The sequence below is a fragment of the Corylus avellana genome, chromosome ca3 (genome assembly GCF_901000735.1).
Source record: "Corylus avellana chromosome ca3, CavTom2PMs-1.0".
Taxonomy (NCBI): domain Eukaryota; kingdom Viridiplantae; phylum Streptophyta; class Magnoliopsida; order Fagales; family Betulaceae; genus Corylus; species Corylus avellana.
In genome coordinates this window covers 3,698,269-3,717,314 of record NC_081543.1, presented here as the reverse complement: position 1 = coordinate 3,717,314, position 19,046 = coordinate 3,698,269, and the positions used below count along the sequence as shown (strand labels likewise).

The 19,046-nt window shown below is 37.7% G+C and overlaps 2 protein-coding genes across 4 annotated transcripts; one reads left to right on the top strand and one right to left on the bottom strand.

Moving 5' to 3' along the window:
* The first annotated feature begins 3,854 nt into the window (after positions 1-3,854).
* LOC132173382 (rac-like GTP-binding protein 3) lies at positions 3,855-9,263 on the top strand. Of its 2 annotated transcripts, none has more exons than XM_059584870.1 (8): positions 3,855-4,118; positions 4,527-4,614; positions 4,791-4,900; positions 5,036-5,099; positions 6,364-6,428; positions 6,511-6,576; positions 7,828-7,925; positions 8,738-9,263. In XM_059584870.1, the coding sequence occupies exons 1-8, from the start codon at positions 4,014-4,016 to the stop codon at positions 8,787-8,789; spliced, it is 648 nt and encodes a 215-aa protein (XP_059440853.1). In that variant the 5' UTR covers positions 3,855-4,013; the 3' UTR covers positions 8,790-9,263. The 2 variants fall into 2 exon arrangements, with proteins under 2 accessions (XP_059440853.1, XP_059440854.1); XM_059584871.1 differs by having other exon boundaries at positions 3,856-4,118; positions 8,750-9,263.
* A 458-nt stretch (positions 9,264-9,721) lies between these two features.
* Positions 9,722-18,555, bottom strand: LOC132173630 (uncharacterized). 2 transcript variants are annotated; one of them, XM_059585168.1, is made up of 4 exons: positions 18,088-18,555; positions 15,273-15,644; positions 10,697-15,189; positions 9,722-9,951 (listed from the first exon to the last, which is right to left on the bottom strand). In XM_059585168.1, the coding sequence occupies exons 1-3, from the start codon at positions 18,214-18,216 to the stop codon at positions 10,735-10,737; spliced, it is 4,956 nt and encodes a 1,651-aa protein (XP_059441151.1). In that variant the 5' UTR covers positions 18,217-18,555; the 3' UTR covers positions 9,722-9,951; positions 10,697-10,734. The 2 variants fall into 2 exon arrangements, with proteins under 2 accessions (XP_059441151.1, XP_059441152.1); XM_059585169.1 differs by lacking the exon at positions 9,722-9,951 and having other exon boundaries at positions 10,451-15,189.
* Positions 18,556-19,046: the final 491 nt, after the last annotated feature.

Genomic DNA, 19,046 nt, shown 5'->3' with positions numbered 1-19,046 from the left:
ACAGGTAACACGACACGACACGTGTAACCTATTTAGATAAACGTGTCGTGTCAGGTTGACCCGACCCGACCCATGAACATGTTTAATTTAAATGTTAATAGGTTCCAACCTGACCCGACCCGACTCGTGAACATGTTTAAAGTCATTTTAATTTTTATAGCCTAACCAAAATGACAAAATCCCAGCAACCTTGCAAATTTGAAATAAAAAATAAAAATATATACTCGTGCGGGTCAAACGTGTCACGACTCGACACGTTTATTAAACGTGTCATAAATGGGTGACCCGTTTACGATCCGAACCCATTTAACCCTAACCCTAATCCTAAAATTATGTGTCAGGTTCACGTTTTGCGAGTTAAATTGCCAGCCCTAACTAGACCTGATATAGCATTTGCTATTGACATGATAAGTAGATTTACTAGCAATTCAAGTAAAGAACATTGGGATGCCATCTCAAGAGTTCTGAGATACCTGAAAGAGTGAAAGGGATTAATAATTATGATCTACATTATTAGAGGGAACTCGCTATATTAGAGGCATACAGTAACACTAGTTGGAATAATGTAGAATCAAATTCGAAGTACTTTACAAGTGGATAGATCTTTACATTAGGAGGAGCTACAATCTCATGGGTTGCCAAAATAAGCAAACTTGTATAACTCATTCCACAATGGAATATGAGTTTATTGATTTAACAGCTGCATGTAAAGAAGCAGAATGGCTTAAGAATTTGTTGGTAGACGTAACACTTTGAACAAAGATATTTCCTATTGTGATGATTTATTGTACTAGTGAGTCAACCTTGCGAGAAACAAGCAGCAAACATATAACAATACATCAAACACATATTAGCCTAAGGAACAATTATGTGCTTGAATTACTAAATAATGAAGTAATCACAGCTAAATATGAACTTGGTGGATCCGCTAACAAAAGGACTTTCAAAATATATGATTTATGAAACATCTAAGAGAATGAAGTTAAGGTATATAAAGTGAAATCACCTTATGGGAACCCAACCTCGGTTTTGAAATATACGTGAGGATGAACGAGTATTAATAAGTCGATAGAGTGATTATGATTAATACACTAGAAAGCTTTGAGAATGAATTATATCATTTTAAAACCCCATTTCCAAGGAGATATATTTTAATGTTATAATGTTCTTGAACACTAAACGATGAGTTTAACTCTTAATAAGTTTATAAATAAAATTGTTGAGGTGAAATATGATCACTTTAGATGAACGAGTAAAGGTGTGGCCGCTTCCTATGGTATTGACCATACAAAAAGTGCAGGCTAAGTGAAACATCAAAAGAATCAAAAAATAAGCACGTGAGACACATCTGACTAGTCTGATAAGGTCATCAATTCAAGATTTGTTCATGGACGACCATGACATATTCTTAATATACTTGCACACTATAAGAATGCTCAAGTCCAAAAGACACCTTCATTAAAGCGATTTGTTTTTGCTAAAATGCACCCAAAAAAAAAAAAATCATTTCACTAATTTTAAAATTATTTGAAATAGTGAAGGATTGTTAGATTTTTTTTAAAAATTAAGTGAGATGATATTTGAAGAATGTTTTGTATTTTGAATTATATATATATATATATATATATATATAAAAGAAAAAAGAAAAGAAAAGTGCTGAGAAGCATTTCTCAATCTCAACTTGTTGCTATTAATATTCTGATAATTATGTCTGGTTTCATCCACTCATGAGATGGAGAATGACATGCTTAAGTCGGTGGTGCACTCAAATCTAAATAATGCAAATTTGTACAACACAAAGAAAAAAACTCATCAGAAGTTAGCCTATGATGCAAGGTAATCCTTGAAAACTTAAACCCTAATATTTACTAGTACAATTAATTTGGCCACTATAATATGCCCTACGGCCAAAAATCATTATAGTGACAAATACAAAAGCACAAGCATTCTTTCTTTGATCACACTCATTGGCCATTGACCATTTCCTGATTACACAAATCACTTCAATAAGTGGGTTTTATTTCACTTTGCCAAACACTCCTTAACCATTCTTCTTCTTTTTCATTATATTTCTCCCATTGTGGGCAACCCCACTTTTTTTTTTTTTTTTTTTTTTATTACGTTGCTTAACATTTACTTATGCCTCCGACCAACCACTCTCAAGTCTATTAATAATTCTAGTTGCCTCCACATTTAATAGCTTTAGAGTTGCCTTTTTAGGTTTTGGCCTCGACTGTCGGTCCTTCTTTTTATTTTTATAAAAATTTTTTCCAAACCAGTCATTCAATCCAATCTATTAAATTGACATGTATTTTCATAACATGTAATTCTCACATGCAATTATTTTACAAGAATAATGCTACTCTTCACACACATTTTACACAGACTGATGTAACATGAGTTTTTTTTTCTTTTTTTTTAAATAACCGATATAAAAAGTCATTTAAAACACGTCACATCAGCCGATGTAAAAAAATAGCTTTACTCATTTTACAAAGTTAAAAGGATATAGATTCATGTCCCTAAATTCCTCATAAAGGGCAACAAACTAGTTTAATTGGAATGGTCCCAAGGAGCAACTAAAAAAAATATGTTAGGTATAAAGTGACAGGCAACAAAATAACCCAATTGATTATTTATTACCTTAAGTCAACATTGATTCTGACCCACTCCATTAATTAAAATCTAAAACTCAGAATAATGCTTGTGGCCCTTACTTCTCCACCAATCCATATTGCTGTTCAATGTAGTAACAAGTAGGTATCATTTCAAACTTCAATTTGATCCTTGTTGTGGTCCAAAAAATAGGCAAATTCTGCATATAAGAATTTGCTGCTGATTCCCATTCCTGATTAAAGTTTGTTCAGCATAAGTTTCTTGATTAAAGTGTCTATAGAGAAATTAAGAATATTACAATTTTTTTACTAAGTTTTTCACAAACTGATGTGATAGTCTACATGATACATACTTATTGCATGAACCTAGGGATGAAACTAAGAATTTTTATCGACGGGGGACAAAGTACAAATGAGAAATATATTATTGAATTGGGGCGCAGCAAGCAATTAACCAAACCTTATCCTCAGCTCTACGAAAAACTACATTCTCGTCATATGCACAATGTACTCCATAAAACAATGTGGATTTGGGGAAATACGTAGACATTATGGTCATATGGATTTTCTTGTTCGAAATGCCCAATGTATTTTTAAAAATTCTAGACTGTTTTTATGGGTATAGGCCAAACAAAAAATTGTGGACTGCTTTCTTTTTGGCTTAAGGCCAAACTAAAAGATTTTGTCTCGAATTCAAATTTTAAAAGTAAATTTAATATAAAAAATATATATATTGTAAGACCGTTTCGGTCGGTGCATAGTTCCGTCTCGCATGAACCACTAAATATTAAATATTTTTGGCTTAATTATTATTTTATTCATTTTATACGACATGACATTTAAATGTTAAATATTAAACACACATCCTCGTATTCTAGTACGAACAAATGGACAAGGCAACTAACAAGGGAAAAAAAAAATTACATTAAAAAAAAAAAAGAAGAAGATATTTTCGAAAATTAGACAGATAGTTTCAGTTATATATTATTTTCATTATTCAAGATTTAAAATTTGAGTGTAAATGGTACGTTTATACAAAGTTTGAAGATAACAATACGTAATTTTGTAGATTTTGGAAAGGATATACATTGGATGTACAAACCCCACCGGTAATAACTAATAAGTACACAAATTAAAGATCATAATCAATAATTTTTATTTTTTTATTTTTTTTTTCATTTGCCAAATAAAAAAGAAAAAAGAATACAACAAAAAAAAGTAAAAAGAATTGCTGGAGAGAAAGTGAATGAGTGAGAATCATGTGAGTTGATACACTCTCTCTCTCTCTCTCACTTTGAATCAAAAGCAACAAACTTGTTAAACCCAACAGCCCCTTTTAGTTTGTTTAGGGTATATTTGAGCTGTGAGAGCTTCTTCTTCTTCTTGTTGTTGGTTTCAATGGCTTCAAGTGCTTCGAGGTTCATCAAGTGTGTGACAGTAGGAGATGGGGCTGTGGGGAAGACCTGCATGCTTATTTGCTACACGAGTAACAAATTTCCCACTGTATGTTCTTGCTTCTTTTGAAGATCCATCTGGGTCCTTCTTTTTTGAATTATCCTTATGTATCTTTTTGGTCTTTTGTGCTGTTCAATGTGTGTCTGCATCTGGGTTTTGCAGCTTTTTTTTTGCTTTTTATGATTATAACATAGAAAAATTGCTCTCTCTCTCTCTCTCTCTCTCACGCCACTCTCTTTCTCTCTCTCACACCAAAAGATTCCTGTGGATTTCACCTTCTACTTCATTATTAGGCCTAACAAGATATGTGGGTTTTATAGATAGTCATCTGGTTTTCAACTTATGTTGTTTGAGGCTAAAAATGGGGAAAAAATCGGTAGCTCTTACTTTTCTTCTTGTTGTCGTAGACTCTAATTCTTAATTTCTTTGAATTCAAATTGCTTCTTTCTTTACCAGGATTATATACCCACAGTTTTTGATAACTTCAGTGCAAATGTGGTAGTTGAAGGCACCACTGTCAACTTAGGCCTCTGGGACACGGCTGGTATACTTTCTTTGGTGCTTATAATCATATTTTTCAGCTTCATCTTTTATTCTCTCTCTACTTGTGTCTTTAATTGAGCCTAAAATTTCCCAATTTTATTTTGCTTCTACCATAAAACTGGTTTGCCGAACTCGGCAAGTTTGTTTTGTTACATTTGTTTTCAATGTATTTCACAGGGCAAGAGGATTACAATAGATTAAGGCCATTGAGCTACAGGGGGGCAGATGTCTTTGTCTTAGCCTTCTCATTAGTTAGTCGTGCAAGCTATGAAAACGTACTGAAAAAAGTGAGTTTACACCAAAAATTCAATTATTTGAGCGAGTTGTCTACAGTTTATCTTTATATTTTATTTATTTATTTATTTGCTGGGATCTGTTTTGTACATAAGTTAGCTATTTCTAATACTTCATTTCTTGATCAGTGGATCCCTGAACTTCAGCATTATGCCCCTGGGATTCCCGTGGTGTTGGTTGGTACCAAATTGGGTAAGTTAAAAATAATTTATTTTAACATACATTTGGAACTTTATCATGTTTGTAGTTTAGTTTTCTGTTATGTGCAATCTTTTGAACCCTGTATTTGGATACTCATCATTCTGTATGGCCATTATTTTTCTTGCTTCCTAATGAAATGAGCTTGGGCCCCCAAATATGGGAATGATTGACTACCTACTGGTCTTAGCACTAAAAAAAAATTCCATTTAGATGCATAGCTATCAGCTCTCTATGCAGTAAAATTCATACGGTATGTGTCTGGTATCAACTAAACCCTAATATGAGAAGAAGCGTGTTTTGTTAAAACATGAAGACATGCGTGTTTCAAATTGTTCAGTCATTTTTAGAAGTTTATGATTTTCTCATAGTAATAATATAATTTTTTTTTTTTAAAAAAAAAAAATTAGATGGGAAGGCAAGATCCTTTTGGTAGGAACTCAGTTATAATGACTCATGAATGTCATTTTGATGCATGAAATAAGGTGGTCTCCCATATGAAAACAGTTATGGGGTAAATCTCACATTCTGGATTCTTAAATCTCACATACGCAATTAGCACACTGCTCCAAAAGTGTGCATTATGCTCATACATTCCAATGAATTAATTAGTTAAGAGTATTATGTAACATTGCTGCATAACTAAGATCTGTGAAGCGTCAATATCTTTCACTTAGAATTTTGTGAACTTCTGGATGGATCACAATTGGTTACTGATTCAAATAGTTTAGTTTGAAGATATTATTTACCTTTTATGTTCAAATATGTATTTTTTCTTTGTCATCCTACTTTATTTGATGAAAGTGCAAATTTAACCTTTTAATAACCTTAATAAAATTGGTGTTGCAATTGCCAATTGTAAGGGTTCTCTCATCTCTGAACATAATCTTCAAATGAAGTATTTTTGTAGGTTACAACTATAGGTCTCTAATAAGCAGGACTAGCATAGAATTTATGAAATTTAACTACTGTAAAAGGAAAATATAGAACCGTTAATGCTATTTAAATATGTTATTTCGATCTGATCTGAATGAACCTATAACTGTGCTGGTAGCTCTCATATATGTCGTATTATGCAAAAAGCTCTCATTTTGACACCATTTACAGTCGCTATTCTGGTAGCAGTTAAAAATATCAAAATTTCAAATTAGCAGTTGCGTAGATTTAATTGACATTCATCTTTCAATTATTATGGTGACTAATTATTTGCAGTAATGCTGATTTCTGCAATTAATGCATGTTTATAATGGACACATAGATCTTCGTGAGGATAAGCACTATTTGGCTGATCATCCTGGATTGGTGCCTGTGACAACTGTACAGGTGAGATTTCTTCCATTGGTTGCTCTCTAGATCTTGATGGTATGGTTGGTGCCATTTATAGTAATGGTTTTCATATAATCAGGGTGAGGAACTCCGTAAACAGATTGGTGCTGCATATTATATAGAGTGCAGCTCAAAAACTCAGCAGGTATGTGTGAAATGGCAATTATTTTCTTATGATGTGAGTAACAAAGAAGTTTATTTTCATTTTGCAAATATGAAAAAAGCATTAAACTAAAATCAACTATGTTAACTAAAGATATAATGTCAAATTGATTTGAATAAATAATCTGCGAACAGGTATTTATCTAGTCTTAGCAGTTAGCAGCACATAGAAAATTGGCAAAACTTAGAAAGCTAACAATTGCAATCATTTACCAAAAAAAAAAAAAAAGCAATTGCTGGCATGCTTTATTGTTTTGTGTACGTGGAATCCTAGAAATGCGAAGGAATCAATTACCATCCCAGCATTTATGCTGTAATAGAAGTTCCACAAATCAGCAGTTAATTGCAGCTACTTTAAATGTATGACAAATCATTTGAAACAACAAGAGCGGGGGATATTTTATTTCAAAAATCAGATGTGCTGATGCTGCAGTGTTGTTTGGAAGTATGCCACTATGCCAATTACACCAAAAGGACTGTGTGTCTCTGATATTTTGATTCACTAGAATGATTCAACTGTAAACCCCTTCCGTTCCATACTATTAGTCCATGTTTTCCTTTTTGGCCGTTTCAAAAAAAAAAATCCATTGCAAAAAAAGTTAAAGAATCATTTTTACATTTGACCACAACCACCCTTGAATGCATTTGTTACATATGTTTGGATCTACTTTTTAAGTTGTCAGCGGGTAGTAGCGGAATTTTAATATACCTAAGAAGTGGGTTGGAAGCATTTAAAATTTAGTTTCTTAAAATCTGTGTTTTTCAAGAGGGGCCATTTTTTAGGGACAGAGGGAGTATATTACAAAAGGAAAGTTAATTCCCTTAAGCCAAAATGCAGAAGCTGCCAAAGTTTCACAAGTATGATTGCCTAATTGTATATTGTTATGATGCTAGTTTCTGAAAACGATATCCCTACAGCATTTCCTGGGTATTTTGAAGAAATTTATGCCAATATTAGTTGATTATGATTTTCCTGTTCTGGAATCCCTATCTGGAAGCTCTCTGCTGTTTAGCATGTATCCTGACCTTTCTAGTCCCCAAATAGAGTAGATACTTGCAATTCCGTGATGCATTTGGGTGGTACATTTCTCTCACTTTTAAACAATCCTGCCAGCCTCTCCACTTACATGTATTTTGGTTGCTTTTGGGACTTCTCTTCTCTATTTTGTCTCACAGGGACCTTAGGTTGTATCTGTCTTTATGCTGTAATTGATCACTTACATTGCTATGGCAGAATGTGAAAGCGGTTTTCGATGCTGCAATCAAGGTGGTTATCAGGCCAGTACAGAAGCAGAAAGAGAAGAAGAAAAAGCCACACCGTGGATGCCTATCGTTAGTACCTTCTTTTCTTACAATTATAAGGCTTGCTTACTATCCTTCAATTTTGCAGTGTTTTGGCCACTATATCCCAGTGTATTTGGAATTATTAATTAGGGATAATTACCTTTTCTCCCATCAACTACAACACATTGTCACTTTGCCCCCATGAACTAATAACCCTACTGCCCGACCCTATCAAACTACCATTTTGTGTCCAAAACCCCTTTTCCGCCAATCAAAGGCGTTAATTCGGACGGTCAACTCATCACGTGCACCCCACATGCCATCTTGAAATTTTCTATTTCACCTTTTTTCCCATCAACCACAACACATTGTCACTTTGCCCCCATGAGAAGGTGGGATAGAAAATTTCAAGATGGCATGTGGGGTGCACGTGACGGGTTGACCGTCTGAGTTAATAACGCCTTTGACTAGCGGAAAGGGGGTTTTTGGCACAAAATTGTAGTTTGATAGGGTCGGGCAGTAGGGTTGTCAATTCATGACGGCAAAGTGACAATGCGTTGTAGTTGATAGGGGAAAAATGTAATTAACCCTATTAATTATGGATAGCTAATGTGCTCCTTAGTTAGCCTTAGCTAAAAGAATGTATTTGTGGCATTACTTGCACTGCACTATTATCAGCTTTCCTCAGATTGTGTTGCTTTTCATCATTTTCTCATGTTACTACTGTTGTAGCCTTTTTCTATAATTAGCATCATTGACTTGATAATATGTTATTAGTGCCTGGCAACCTGCTCTTGCTGTAACTACAAGTTATCTTTAACTATCTGCTTATTTCGTCTCCTGTATCCTTGATTCTCCAGTTTCACCTGCAGAAATGTCCTTCGTGGGAGGAGTTTCGTGTGTCTCAAATGAAAGCATATACTTGATAATTTCCACCTTAGCCATGTCACCTAGAAGCTTTTCATTGCAGTCAGGCTGCAAGGATCCCGTTAGTCTGATTTCCCATGCAGTGTCTGAACTGAAGTATATCCAAGCATAGTTCTTTGTAAAAGTCACCTGCTCTGTGGCTATGTTCATTTATTTTCATTTTCGATTTTTATTATAATTATCAGGAAATTGGTATATCCCTGGACACTAATATTTGTTTTGTTTGTTCATTGTAAAGAATTGAATTTCAAAGTTTTTTTTTTTTTTCTTTTTCTCAAACAATAGTCTGCCCTGCTTCATTGGTTCTACTCACTATACAGTCACGAATCAAATTAGCTGTAAGAGCAAGAAATGATGCTTCTCAAGATGAAATTGTTGGTGTTCAGCTGTTCTCTGATCTCTTGTATTTGTTTGATATTTTATGAAGATAATACACCAACTGCACTGTTTACTTTTTAATCACTTTGACGTTTGCTATTGCTATCTTGTTGCTTCCCTTCCTATGTAGTTTTAGAAATTGAGTTGCCTATGCCGATGGAGGGAAGCTATGTCCAATAACAGTTGAGACAATAATCAGTAACATGAAAAAAGATAATCATGGAAAACACCTTAACCATGTGTGGCTTGAGATGAGAACTTAGAATGCTTCTTATCCGGTATTGGCTGAGACGAGCACCCTAAAAATTGTTGTAAGTTAGAGATTATAAGGAATCTGGAATTGAATTCTGTATATATCAGAAGAAGAGGGCGGGTTTACAGGAAATAAGATAACCATTTCCCATTGTGTAATCCATAGGTCCAATAGGCTTATAGTGGATAAAAAAAAGGTGGAGATCGTAAGTAGGGAAGCAAGGTTGTCCTAGCCAAATTAGGGCGTTTCAATTACAAATACGTTATTTAAACTATTCTTTGAGGCAACGGGAGCTTTTGGTTTTATTCCAAGAGAACTTAAAAGGTATTCCTTGTCACCATTCATTGTTCACTTTTTCAAACTCTGCACGTTTTTGGGTTTCCATTGATGCAACGATGGCTTTCATATGTACATACAAGGAACAGAAATGTTCGAATCCAGAATCCAACTGGCAGCGTATAGACATCAACTGGCAGCAAATCACTTTGAATTACGCCAAAACCGATTTTCACATGCCTGCACATGAATGAATACACAAGTTAAGAACAGGATTCTTTTCATTCTTATTTGAAAAATAAACCATATAAAGCCGAGGAGCTTCAGGTGCCCAACTAAATTGCAATTCCGGCACCTTTATAGAGTGGGGGACTGCAGGGTAAACCCTACAACTCCCCTCTCTATGAAAGTGCTCGAATTACTAGCAATTTAAGCACCAAAGTGCGGGATCCCCTATGACAAGACACAAAACTGACCGACTAGCAATTGCAGTGATAACTGCAGCCTTATTAAAGAATCAAACATAAGCTTGGCATAAAGGGATATTGAGCCACGCCTCTTTCAGATCCAAAAAAAAGAAAAAAAAAAAAGAGGTGACTGTCCATGTCAGCATCAGTGAGTGACAAGGACATCAATGCAACTCCTGAAATTTCTTTCTTTTTTATTTTTTAGGCCAAAATAAACATTCTCAGGAATCACAATGAATGCAATATGCAGCAGCATACTAGTTCGGGAGAACTAAATAAATCTTACTTCTCTTATTTAGCCAGCGAGGAAAGGAAAGAGTTACATACATGGAGAAAACACTAAAAAAAAAAAAAAATTCCTCGTCATTTAAAAATTACGCTTTACCAAAACCTTTTCCCATTTTTCTCATTCCTTTGCACAATCCAACAAACATTACAGAGAGATCCCCTCTCTCCCCCTCTCTCTGGTGACTAGACTTTGCACATCAGAAGTGGCAAATACAGAATCAGGAACTTACAAGCTTTCATGGGTCATAGGATTGTGCAATGCTCACTTCTACTGCCACGGTGATTGCTTGAACCCATCCCACCCTCCCTCTGGCTCCTTCCTCTTTACAGCACCACCAGCCACCTGGTACATCCTTGCTTGGTCGTCTCCTATAGCCTGTGAACTGGCAACGGACAGTTGCCTTGGTGGAAGAGGAGAACTCTCGTCTCTCCCTTCTACCTCTAGGCCTCCAGGCCCAGCATTGAGGTCAAAACCCTGCCTTCCCCATTTCCTACTGCTCTCAGCACTACTGTTATTGCTACCATCAGGGAAACTAACAACATAAGGCCTAGGGTAATGGGATGAAACTGCACCAGCAGGTCCCAAAAACTGTGCGGGGAAGCAAACCTTCGCAGCAGGTGATGAATCCACATATGTTGTTGAACCACCAGAGAAAGTGGCTGAAGGCGGTGGAAAGCTGGTTCCAAAGGGGAAGACCGGGTACTGAAAAGGGCTGGAGGGGAAGGACACTGCAGGAGAGGATGCCAACACTGACCCCCTGTAGACATCAGGACTGAATGGGTTGCTTCCACCAGTTGGACCCAACAACCTTTGCGGCCCACCAGTTGCAACAATCGGGAAAGGCTGCTCCCCTCGATCAGGCATAATTGACGGAATAGCAACTGCCGAATAAGTGCTTCCTGAAGGAAACCATGCTGAGAAGTTTCCCATTTCTGTATTGCTCATACGAAGGCCAGAAACAGCAGGTTGGGATGGAAAACTGCTCCTTGCAAGCTGGCTAAACGGTGAAGGTTCAGCACTCATCTCGTCAACAACAGGCCCATTGTTCAAATCAAAGTCTCTGCGGACACTTGCTGCACCATTAAGAGGGCCACCTGATGATGATTTGACTGGCACAAGTGGGACATCCATTCTACGACCATTGCTTGTTGAGTAATTGCCCATATCAGAAGCATCATCGGCAAGGTTCAAATCAAGATCAAGCCCTCCAGAGCAACGAACAGGTGTAGAAATCATCAGTTCCTCATGTGCCATTTCATGATTATTTGTTGGGCCAGATAAACTACCTGGCTCCTGAGCAGAATCTCGAGAAGCAAAATCCTCAAGAATTCTTTCATCAGGTACATTCAAGTCAATATCCAAAGGAGGGCGACTCTGCCTGCCAGCTGTAGCATCAGGAGGAATGCTTGCAGTGCCCTGTGGCATCTCATGAGCCTTCCGAGGTTCAGCTGGCCGAAAGGCACTGGTGGCTGCTGATCCCTTCCAACCAAGCCCCCCCTTACTCTTCAATAGGTCATCTGGCGGAACAAATGGCCCTTTTGCAGGAGCAGCCACTGTAATCGAAGCAGGAAGACCACTGGACACAGAAGAAACAGGAAAAGGTAATGGGCTAACCAAATGAATGGCAGCTGAACATCCTGGTGCTGTCAAGTTACTTGTCTCCCCAAGTTTTCCATCATCAACAGTAAAGCCTTCATTCAAATCAAATTCCACTTTTGCATCCATATCTGACACCCTTGCAGCAGACATAGAAGAAGCATCTGCAGTGGTTGATGTACATTCCTCAGAATCATCTGCTTCTGCGCCAGTCAACTTGGATCCCCTAGATTTCTCACGCTGTTCTGCTTCCTGCAGAGGGAATCCACGTGACACCTTGTGAGAAGCTGGTCTACCATGTTGCTCATTACCTTCTTTGGTTTCCAAGTTCCCCTGCAGATACTCACCATCATGATCAGCATCGACTGAACCCAACCCAACTAAAGTTTGATTCTCAGGGCTCGTAGACGCACTAGCTTCCGGCTCATTACTTCGCACTTCAGTCTGAGTAACATGACTCCTTGAATCTCTTTCCTCATCCTTCTCAGCCTTCAATTCAATGATATTTTTGGGAACCAAGTCTTTCCCACCACCAGAAGGATGCAGCACTTCATTGATTCCTTTCACAGTCTCAGAATGATCCATCAAAGCAGGAGGTTTCTGCTCTGTCTTCACACCACTGTTCAACCCTTCATTCATAAAGTTCTTGCTCTTGGCATCAAATTCTAAAGATGGGTACGATGATGAGCCTTCAACGGCTTCCATCTGGACTTCAAGCATGGCTTTATCGTTGTCCAACAAAGAATCACTTGGGTTTTCTTTAGCATCTGGAATGGCATTTGCATTCACCTCGCCAACTGTCTTTTTATCTTGAAGAGGTTTGCCCCTTTCAATATCCATGGTTTTCTCCATAGCACCTCCGGTGGAGGAAGCCACTGTAGCAGCTACTATTATTTCAGTTGACTCTCCATTGCTTTCTACACATGGGCCTGCAGTTTGCTGCAAGTCGATACTAGAAGAATTAAAATGTCCATTGTGCCCCCCTACAAAATTCTCTTCAGACACAAAAGAAGCAGGATTACCTTCTCCATTTTTAAGCCCAACACTACTGCAAATTATACCCTGTTTCTCATGCTCAACATCAGCACCATCACTAGACTGGCAATGGTTTGGAGCTAGGTCATCTACAGGGGATGATTTGACTTTCAAATCACTACCCGTGCATGAGTGCTCAACTGTAGGTGTGTTTCTTTGCGGAGAATCCATGGGTGAAGCCAAATCAGACTTAGACATCTCTCCAGCAGCCACACTAGCAAGGAGGTTCATTCCAACATCATCGCCAATGGGCATAGATGCATTAGCTTCTGAGTACTTGCAACTTTCAATCAAAGCATTTATGGAGCGCAAAGAATCCTCCTGTGAATTCCCTGGTTTATGTTCATTTCCTGATGATGAGGAAGCAGCTTTAGCTTCTGAAATTTTTTTACAGTCATCACCAGTCTGACATCGCTCTTCATCTGTAATGGCAGCAGGTGATCCATCACCCTCATCAGATCCGGTAAGTACATCTTTGAAATCATTGCTTTGCCATGACTCAGTATTCACATCTGAAGGAATATTAGCTCGAAAAGCATCACTCTTTTCCTTCAAGCTACGATCAAATGGATCATGCTTCTCTGAAAGTACAGGAGAAGAAGCTCTGCTATTCACAATTGAAGGGTCTTCAAATGATGCTCCACTGGCACTTTGTGCAGGACTGCGAACTCGATTTGGAATCTTAACAATCAACTTATGACTATTACCCTCGATAATGGGCCCATCAAGTGCCTTTTCACATGATAATCCTGCTTGTGACTGTTTTTCTGAGGTTGGATTTTTGTGCAAGGAACTCCTGCTTGATCCACTTTCCCTTTGAACTCCAGATAGAGTGGAGCCAGGGAGGCCATTTACTGACTTCCGATGCCGTGAAGAACCACCTGAAATCTTATTTCCACCCACTGAACCAGGATTAGGGCTCCTTGCATCCTCCTTCCCTGAAACACCCCCAGTTTTAGTATGGTCACTCGAACAAGATTGACTGTTGTGAGACTGACTAGAACTGCTGCTTTTCTCATCCTTCACTGTAGCCAAAGGAAGATCAGAGGCTATGCCAGCACCATGTCGAGGCTGGCCATCTTTTGAACTAGTAGTTGCCAGTGCAGGTGATGGCACTGATTTCATAGACCCTGGGGATGCAGATGCAGACCGAGAAGTGCTCTCCCCCTGGATAACCTTTACTGAAGCAGTTTTGGATGCAGAAAGCTGTGTAACTGAGCTCTTCATTGCAACATCAGTGGATGCACCCGAGTGTCTGTTCCCAACATGGGAAACTTCTGGAAGACGTGGCCTTGCAGACCAGGCAACAGCCTGATTTGAACCAGACTTTGCGTCATTGATGTTCATTTCAGCCTCAACACGTTTCTTCCATGTGTCAACTAAACTTCTTGCTTTCTTCTGGATTTCCAAGTTTTTCTGAGTACGCAAATGATTCACAGACTTCCCAATATTGCACATTTGTAGGGCATTAAGATTTACAGGGAGCTTATCAAGTGCACGAAGTAAAAGCAAAAGAAACTCCTCAACAGATTTATCACCATCCTTGGTGACACTAACATCGCCAATCTTTCCCCTGTGCACCTCTTGGAGCCATTCATCTAATACAGACAAACCCCTGAGGTGCACAAACCGGCTAAGGCAATCGAACTTATCTGTGGATGCAATAACACCAACAAGCGTTGACCGCCCTGCCAAATCTATTTTTTTCTCATTTCTGTCAGCCAGCATGAGCTGCACCAGTTTCTCAACCCCTTCAGAGTCTATAAGGCCTCCTCCTTTCTCTGTAATTTTGGCAGCTTCAGATTTTAAATTGCTTTCCAGTCTACTGTGAGCAGAATCCCCATCATCTAATTTTGTAGTACGCTCTCGTTTGACAGGCTCAGAGCCCTGATCTCCGCGCTCCCTTTTCTTCCCCTTGACTTGAGAAGGAATGGGCGAGGCACTATTTTGAACACTGTCTGAACCAGCTTTTAACTGTGATGTTGATGTTGGACCACTCATTGGCTTTGGAGATCGGCCACCTGGCTGCAATGTTGCATGCATTTCAATTCGCGTCTTATCTAACAGCTTATCTACTTCTTCCTGATGCTCCTGTAAGAGAAAAAGGCATTACTACCCTAACTGATCAACATATGAGAGAAAAATGCAAGATGCACGAAAGCATAAAAACTCACATTAATATAATCTTGATCAGTTAGCCACCATAAACACTTGTTTGTAACATCATAAACCTGCCGACACACAAATGACGAAATCCCTGATGGAAGCTCAACACCTTTAGGAAGGAATGCAACTTTACACGGATGAAGTAACGATGCAGCAGGAATCTCATCCTTATGAAAGGAATAGAAGATTTCGTTTGGCTCAGCTTCCAACAGGACGCCTTTGCCAAGCTTTACTTCAGCAGGACGATAAAGCCAGTTAACACCTACCTTTAACTTATCCTCTTTACTCACAGCCAACCAACGAATTATTCCAATGAAAGGTGGGGAATCCTGAGGGGGTTTGAAAAGAGCACAGTCACCAACACTGATCTTGCGTCCATCCTATGAAGATTTAGAAAAAAGAAAAAGAGGACTTCATTTAATGGTCAAAAAAAGTGATCTCAAGGGGAAAAAAAGCGCAATAAATGTAGATAATAAACAGCTTTTGCTGGAAATTGGATCTTCCTTTTTTATTCATAAATTGAATAACATATAAAATAGATAGCAGAAATGATTGTTGAACAATAAAGTGGACTATCAATGATTAGTCATTCTAGTCTAAATCCCCTAAAGTTTTAAAGCATATATCGTTACTGTGTTTAGGAATGTGGTAGTGAAGAGAGAAATAAGCATATAATGCACATAAATCATAAGCAAGTCAAATATTAAATTATACAACTTCACTATTAAAATAATAGTGATAGCAATCAAATCCATTCCTGCCGTAGTAATCAATTTTTCAGATATTCAACGTAGGAATCAATTTAAGATAAACTCTGTTTTGCCAGACTAATAAAAACATCAAGAAATCTCATGTACTTCAACTGCTATCTTTTCTAAATAAGTAAAATAACTTATTGTAAGATACCAAGAGAGCCCAAGCCAATTGACCAATTATGCAAGAAGCATACACGAAAAAGCCACCTAGGTGAGATTTTATTTTTTTCTATTAGTACCTAGGTGGGAAAATTTTAGAGTGTACAGGGTCAATACACTCAAAAGCCATATAATAAGAAATCAAATAACATTTCTAAGTAGCCACTACATTCCAATGGAGACTATTACTTTTTTGTTTAAAGGGCTAACAAGGAGCCCTGAGCATGTCTAACCCCCCTGTCCTACAAATACCAGGCAATTACTAAGATAAATCCCAGTTATTGACCGCCAAAGACGTAAGTAAATGGAGTCAAACTTGGACAACACTTCTTGAGGTGCCTTAACTCCAAGCTGAAGATCTAGGGATCTAACTCCTAAAGTCCATGCACTCACATATGGACAAAATTATCAATGCTCCAACCAACGCACTCCCCTAAGCTAGACGCTTCACCTATGCAGGACAATTTGCATGCTGACGAAGTTTTGCAGTTATGATGCACATCAGCAAGATAGTAAAAGATTTCGAAATTTTTGTTGACACACAACATAGATAAAGATTTCCACTAATTTGTCTTATATTGTTGTTACATGCCATTAAATAAGTTTTCAGATCATAAAACTAGATTTTCAGAATGTAAATATATGCAGTTAAAACATCAGTTTAAAGAAAATGTATTAATAAGAGGTCAAAAATATAGTACACCCAAGTTCTACCTACTGATAACTTAAAGTTCTAACAAAAATATAACCCTAGGGCACCTCGTCTTTCATAGTCCTCACATAACCAGGATGCCTGGATAGGTTAATGTTTTTGTCTGTCTTATTTTCCCAAAAATGTCTTTCCAAAAATAAAGTTTGCATTTGCAATAATTTTAAAGTTCCAAAAAAGTATAAACTTGAGGTAGGAATCATTTTACATTCCGCAGAAGGCAGCCTACAACTCATCTTTGGTGCATTTTCCATCATCTAGAACCCAAATACCCACTCCATATATGCAACAGTTTCTAGAATAGGGAATGGAACAGATGGAATTCTTATGTCCACTCAAGAAATTTTTTCCTGTGTTTAACTACCTAAAAGGAAAAAAAAAAAAAAAAAGGATAATTTTATCATTTAGGTCTAATTTTGTGAATCATTGAAACTGATGTTTTCTATATCACTACATGAGATTATTGTATATCTCACATATAAGTCAAGCAAAACAAACTTGAAGACCATTGAATGTAGTCCAGCAATTGTCATTTGTAATGGTCAGAGCCATATTACCCTGGCAATGAAAAATAGTTATAAAACATCGATAAACTCAAGTATGAGTAGACAGCAGGGAACTGGCCCTCCTCTAATGGACAACCCCTTCCCCCCCAAAAAAAAAGAAAAAAGAAGCCTCTAATGTTGATACCAAAACCAACATTAAATCCCTAATTCCACAAAAGCACCTTTATTCCCCCCAACATAAAATCCCAAACAAGGTAGAGTCCTTCGATAAATTCAAATTCCCCCAATTACAGACCCATTTAAATTCAGAAAACCGGGTACGTCTCCCATTACGTTTATCAGTAGATACCACATAGTCCACCAAAAAAAACAAAAACAAACGTAATCCTTTCCTGAATTTTCCATTCACCCAAACCATAACACAAACCTATCACAAAATAAGGTTCATTTCCTCAAGACTTCAAATAATCCACGAAAATTTTCGCTCATTTACTCCGTTCCCCCATCACCCAAACCAAAAAAAAAAAAAAAAATTCCTTTCTCAAAAAAGCAGGTCCATTTCCTACTCTATATATCAATCAAACCACCTAACACAAATCCTAAATCACACCCAAACACCCACAAACTTATTAAATCCAACAAAACATCAATCAAACAAAAATCAGAGGAAAATTCAAAACCCAGAAAACCAAACCTTGCAGAACGAATAAGCTGAAGACGAGGAAGAACCATCGGCTGAGGCGGCTACGATCGCACGCGTGGGGACTGTCCACATGTGCTGACTCTGTTTGCTCTCCTCAGAAGCCCGCCCAATCCCATGCATAGCCTTGCATTTTCCCCAATCCCTATCCCTCCTTCGATCCCACCATCTTTAATCCCTTCCACGAGAACCATCAATTCCCAACCCTCTGCTCCACACGCCCACCGATTCCCCTAATCCTCTCTCAATTTCTTCACCAATTCCCACAAAACCCTAGATCGATCCCAAATCATTTCTCTCCGCACGAACAAAACAGAAGAAACCCTAATGCCCTTCCCCACCGCAATTCGATTCCGATTCTGCCCCGATTAATCAGCCTAATTGGAACTCAGAACCACCGAAATAGTGAGATTTTTTCGGTCTAGAGAGAGAAAGTGCGAGAATCTAGAGAGAGAAAATCGAAGAGACAGTCACAAAGAGAGAGCCAGAGGGGAAAAGGAAAGGTGTAGTTAGACCAGGCAACGGGCCGGGTCGGGTACCTTCAAATCCGGGTGGAATTGGTTGGCGTCATTATCTGGATCGGATCTTATGATGGTTAGGTCAACCTTCCCCACGTCTATTATTAATTACTCTATTCTTACTTGAGTTTTGGAAAAGATTAGCACGACCCATCTCTAAAATCAATCCAAAAGGCACCCCAAAAAAAAAAAAAAAAACTTTGATTTATTTGTCATTTGAATAACCATATATTTATAAATCACATTTTAGTTTATTATAATAGTACGTTTTTATTACTTATCAAAAAAAAAATTTTATTAATTTTATTACGTTACAAATCAAGATCTTCTGTAATTCTTATGATATTATGCCATGCACGATTTTATATTTATAAACCATTATTTTTGAATTAAATAGCTGAAATTTTACCACATAAAAAATTATCCTTCCATAAC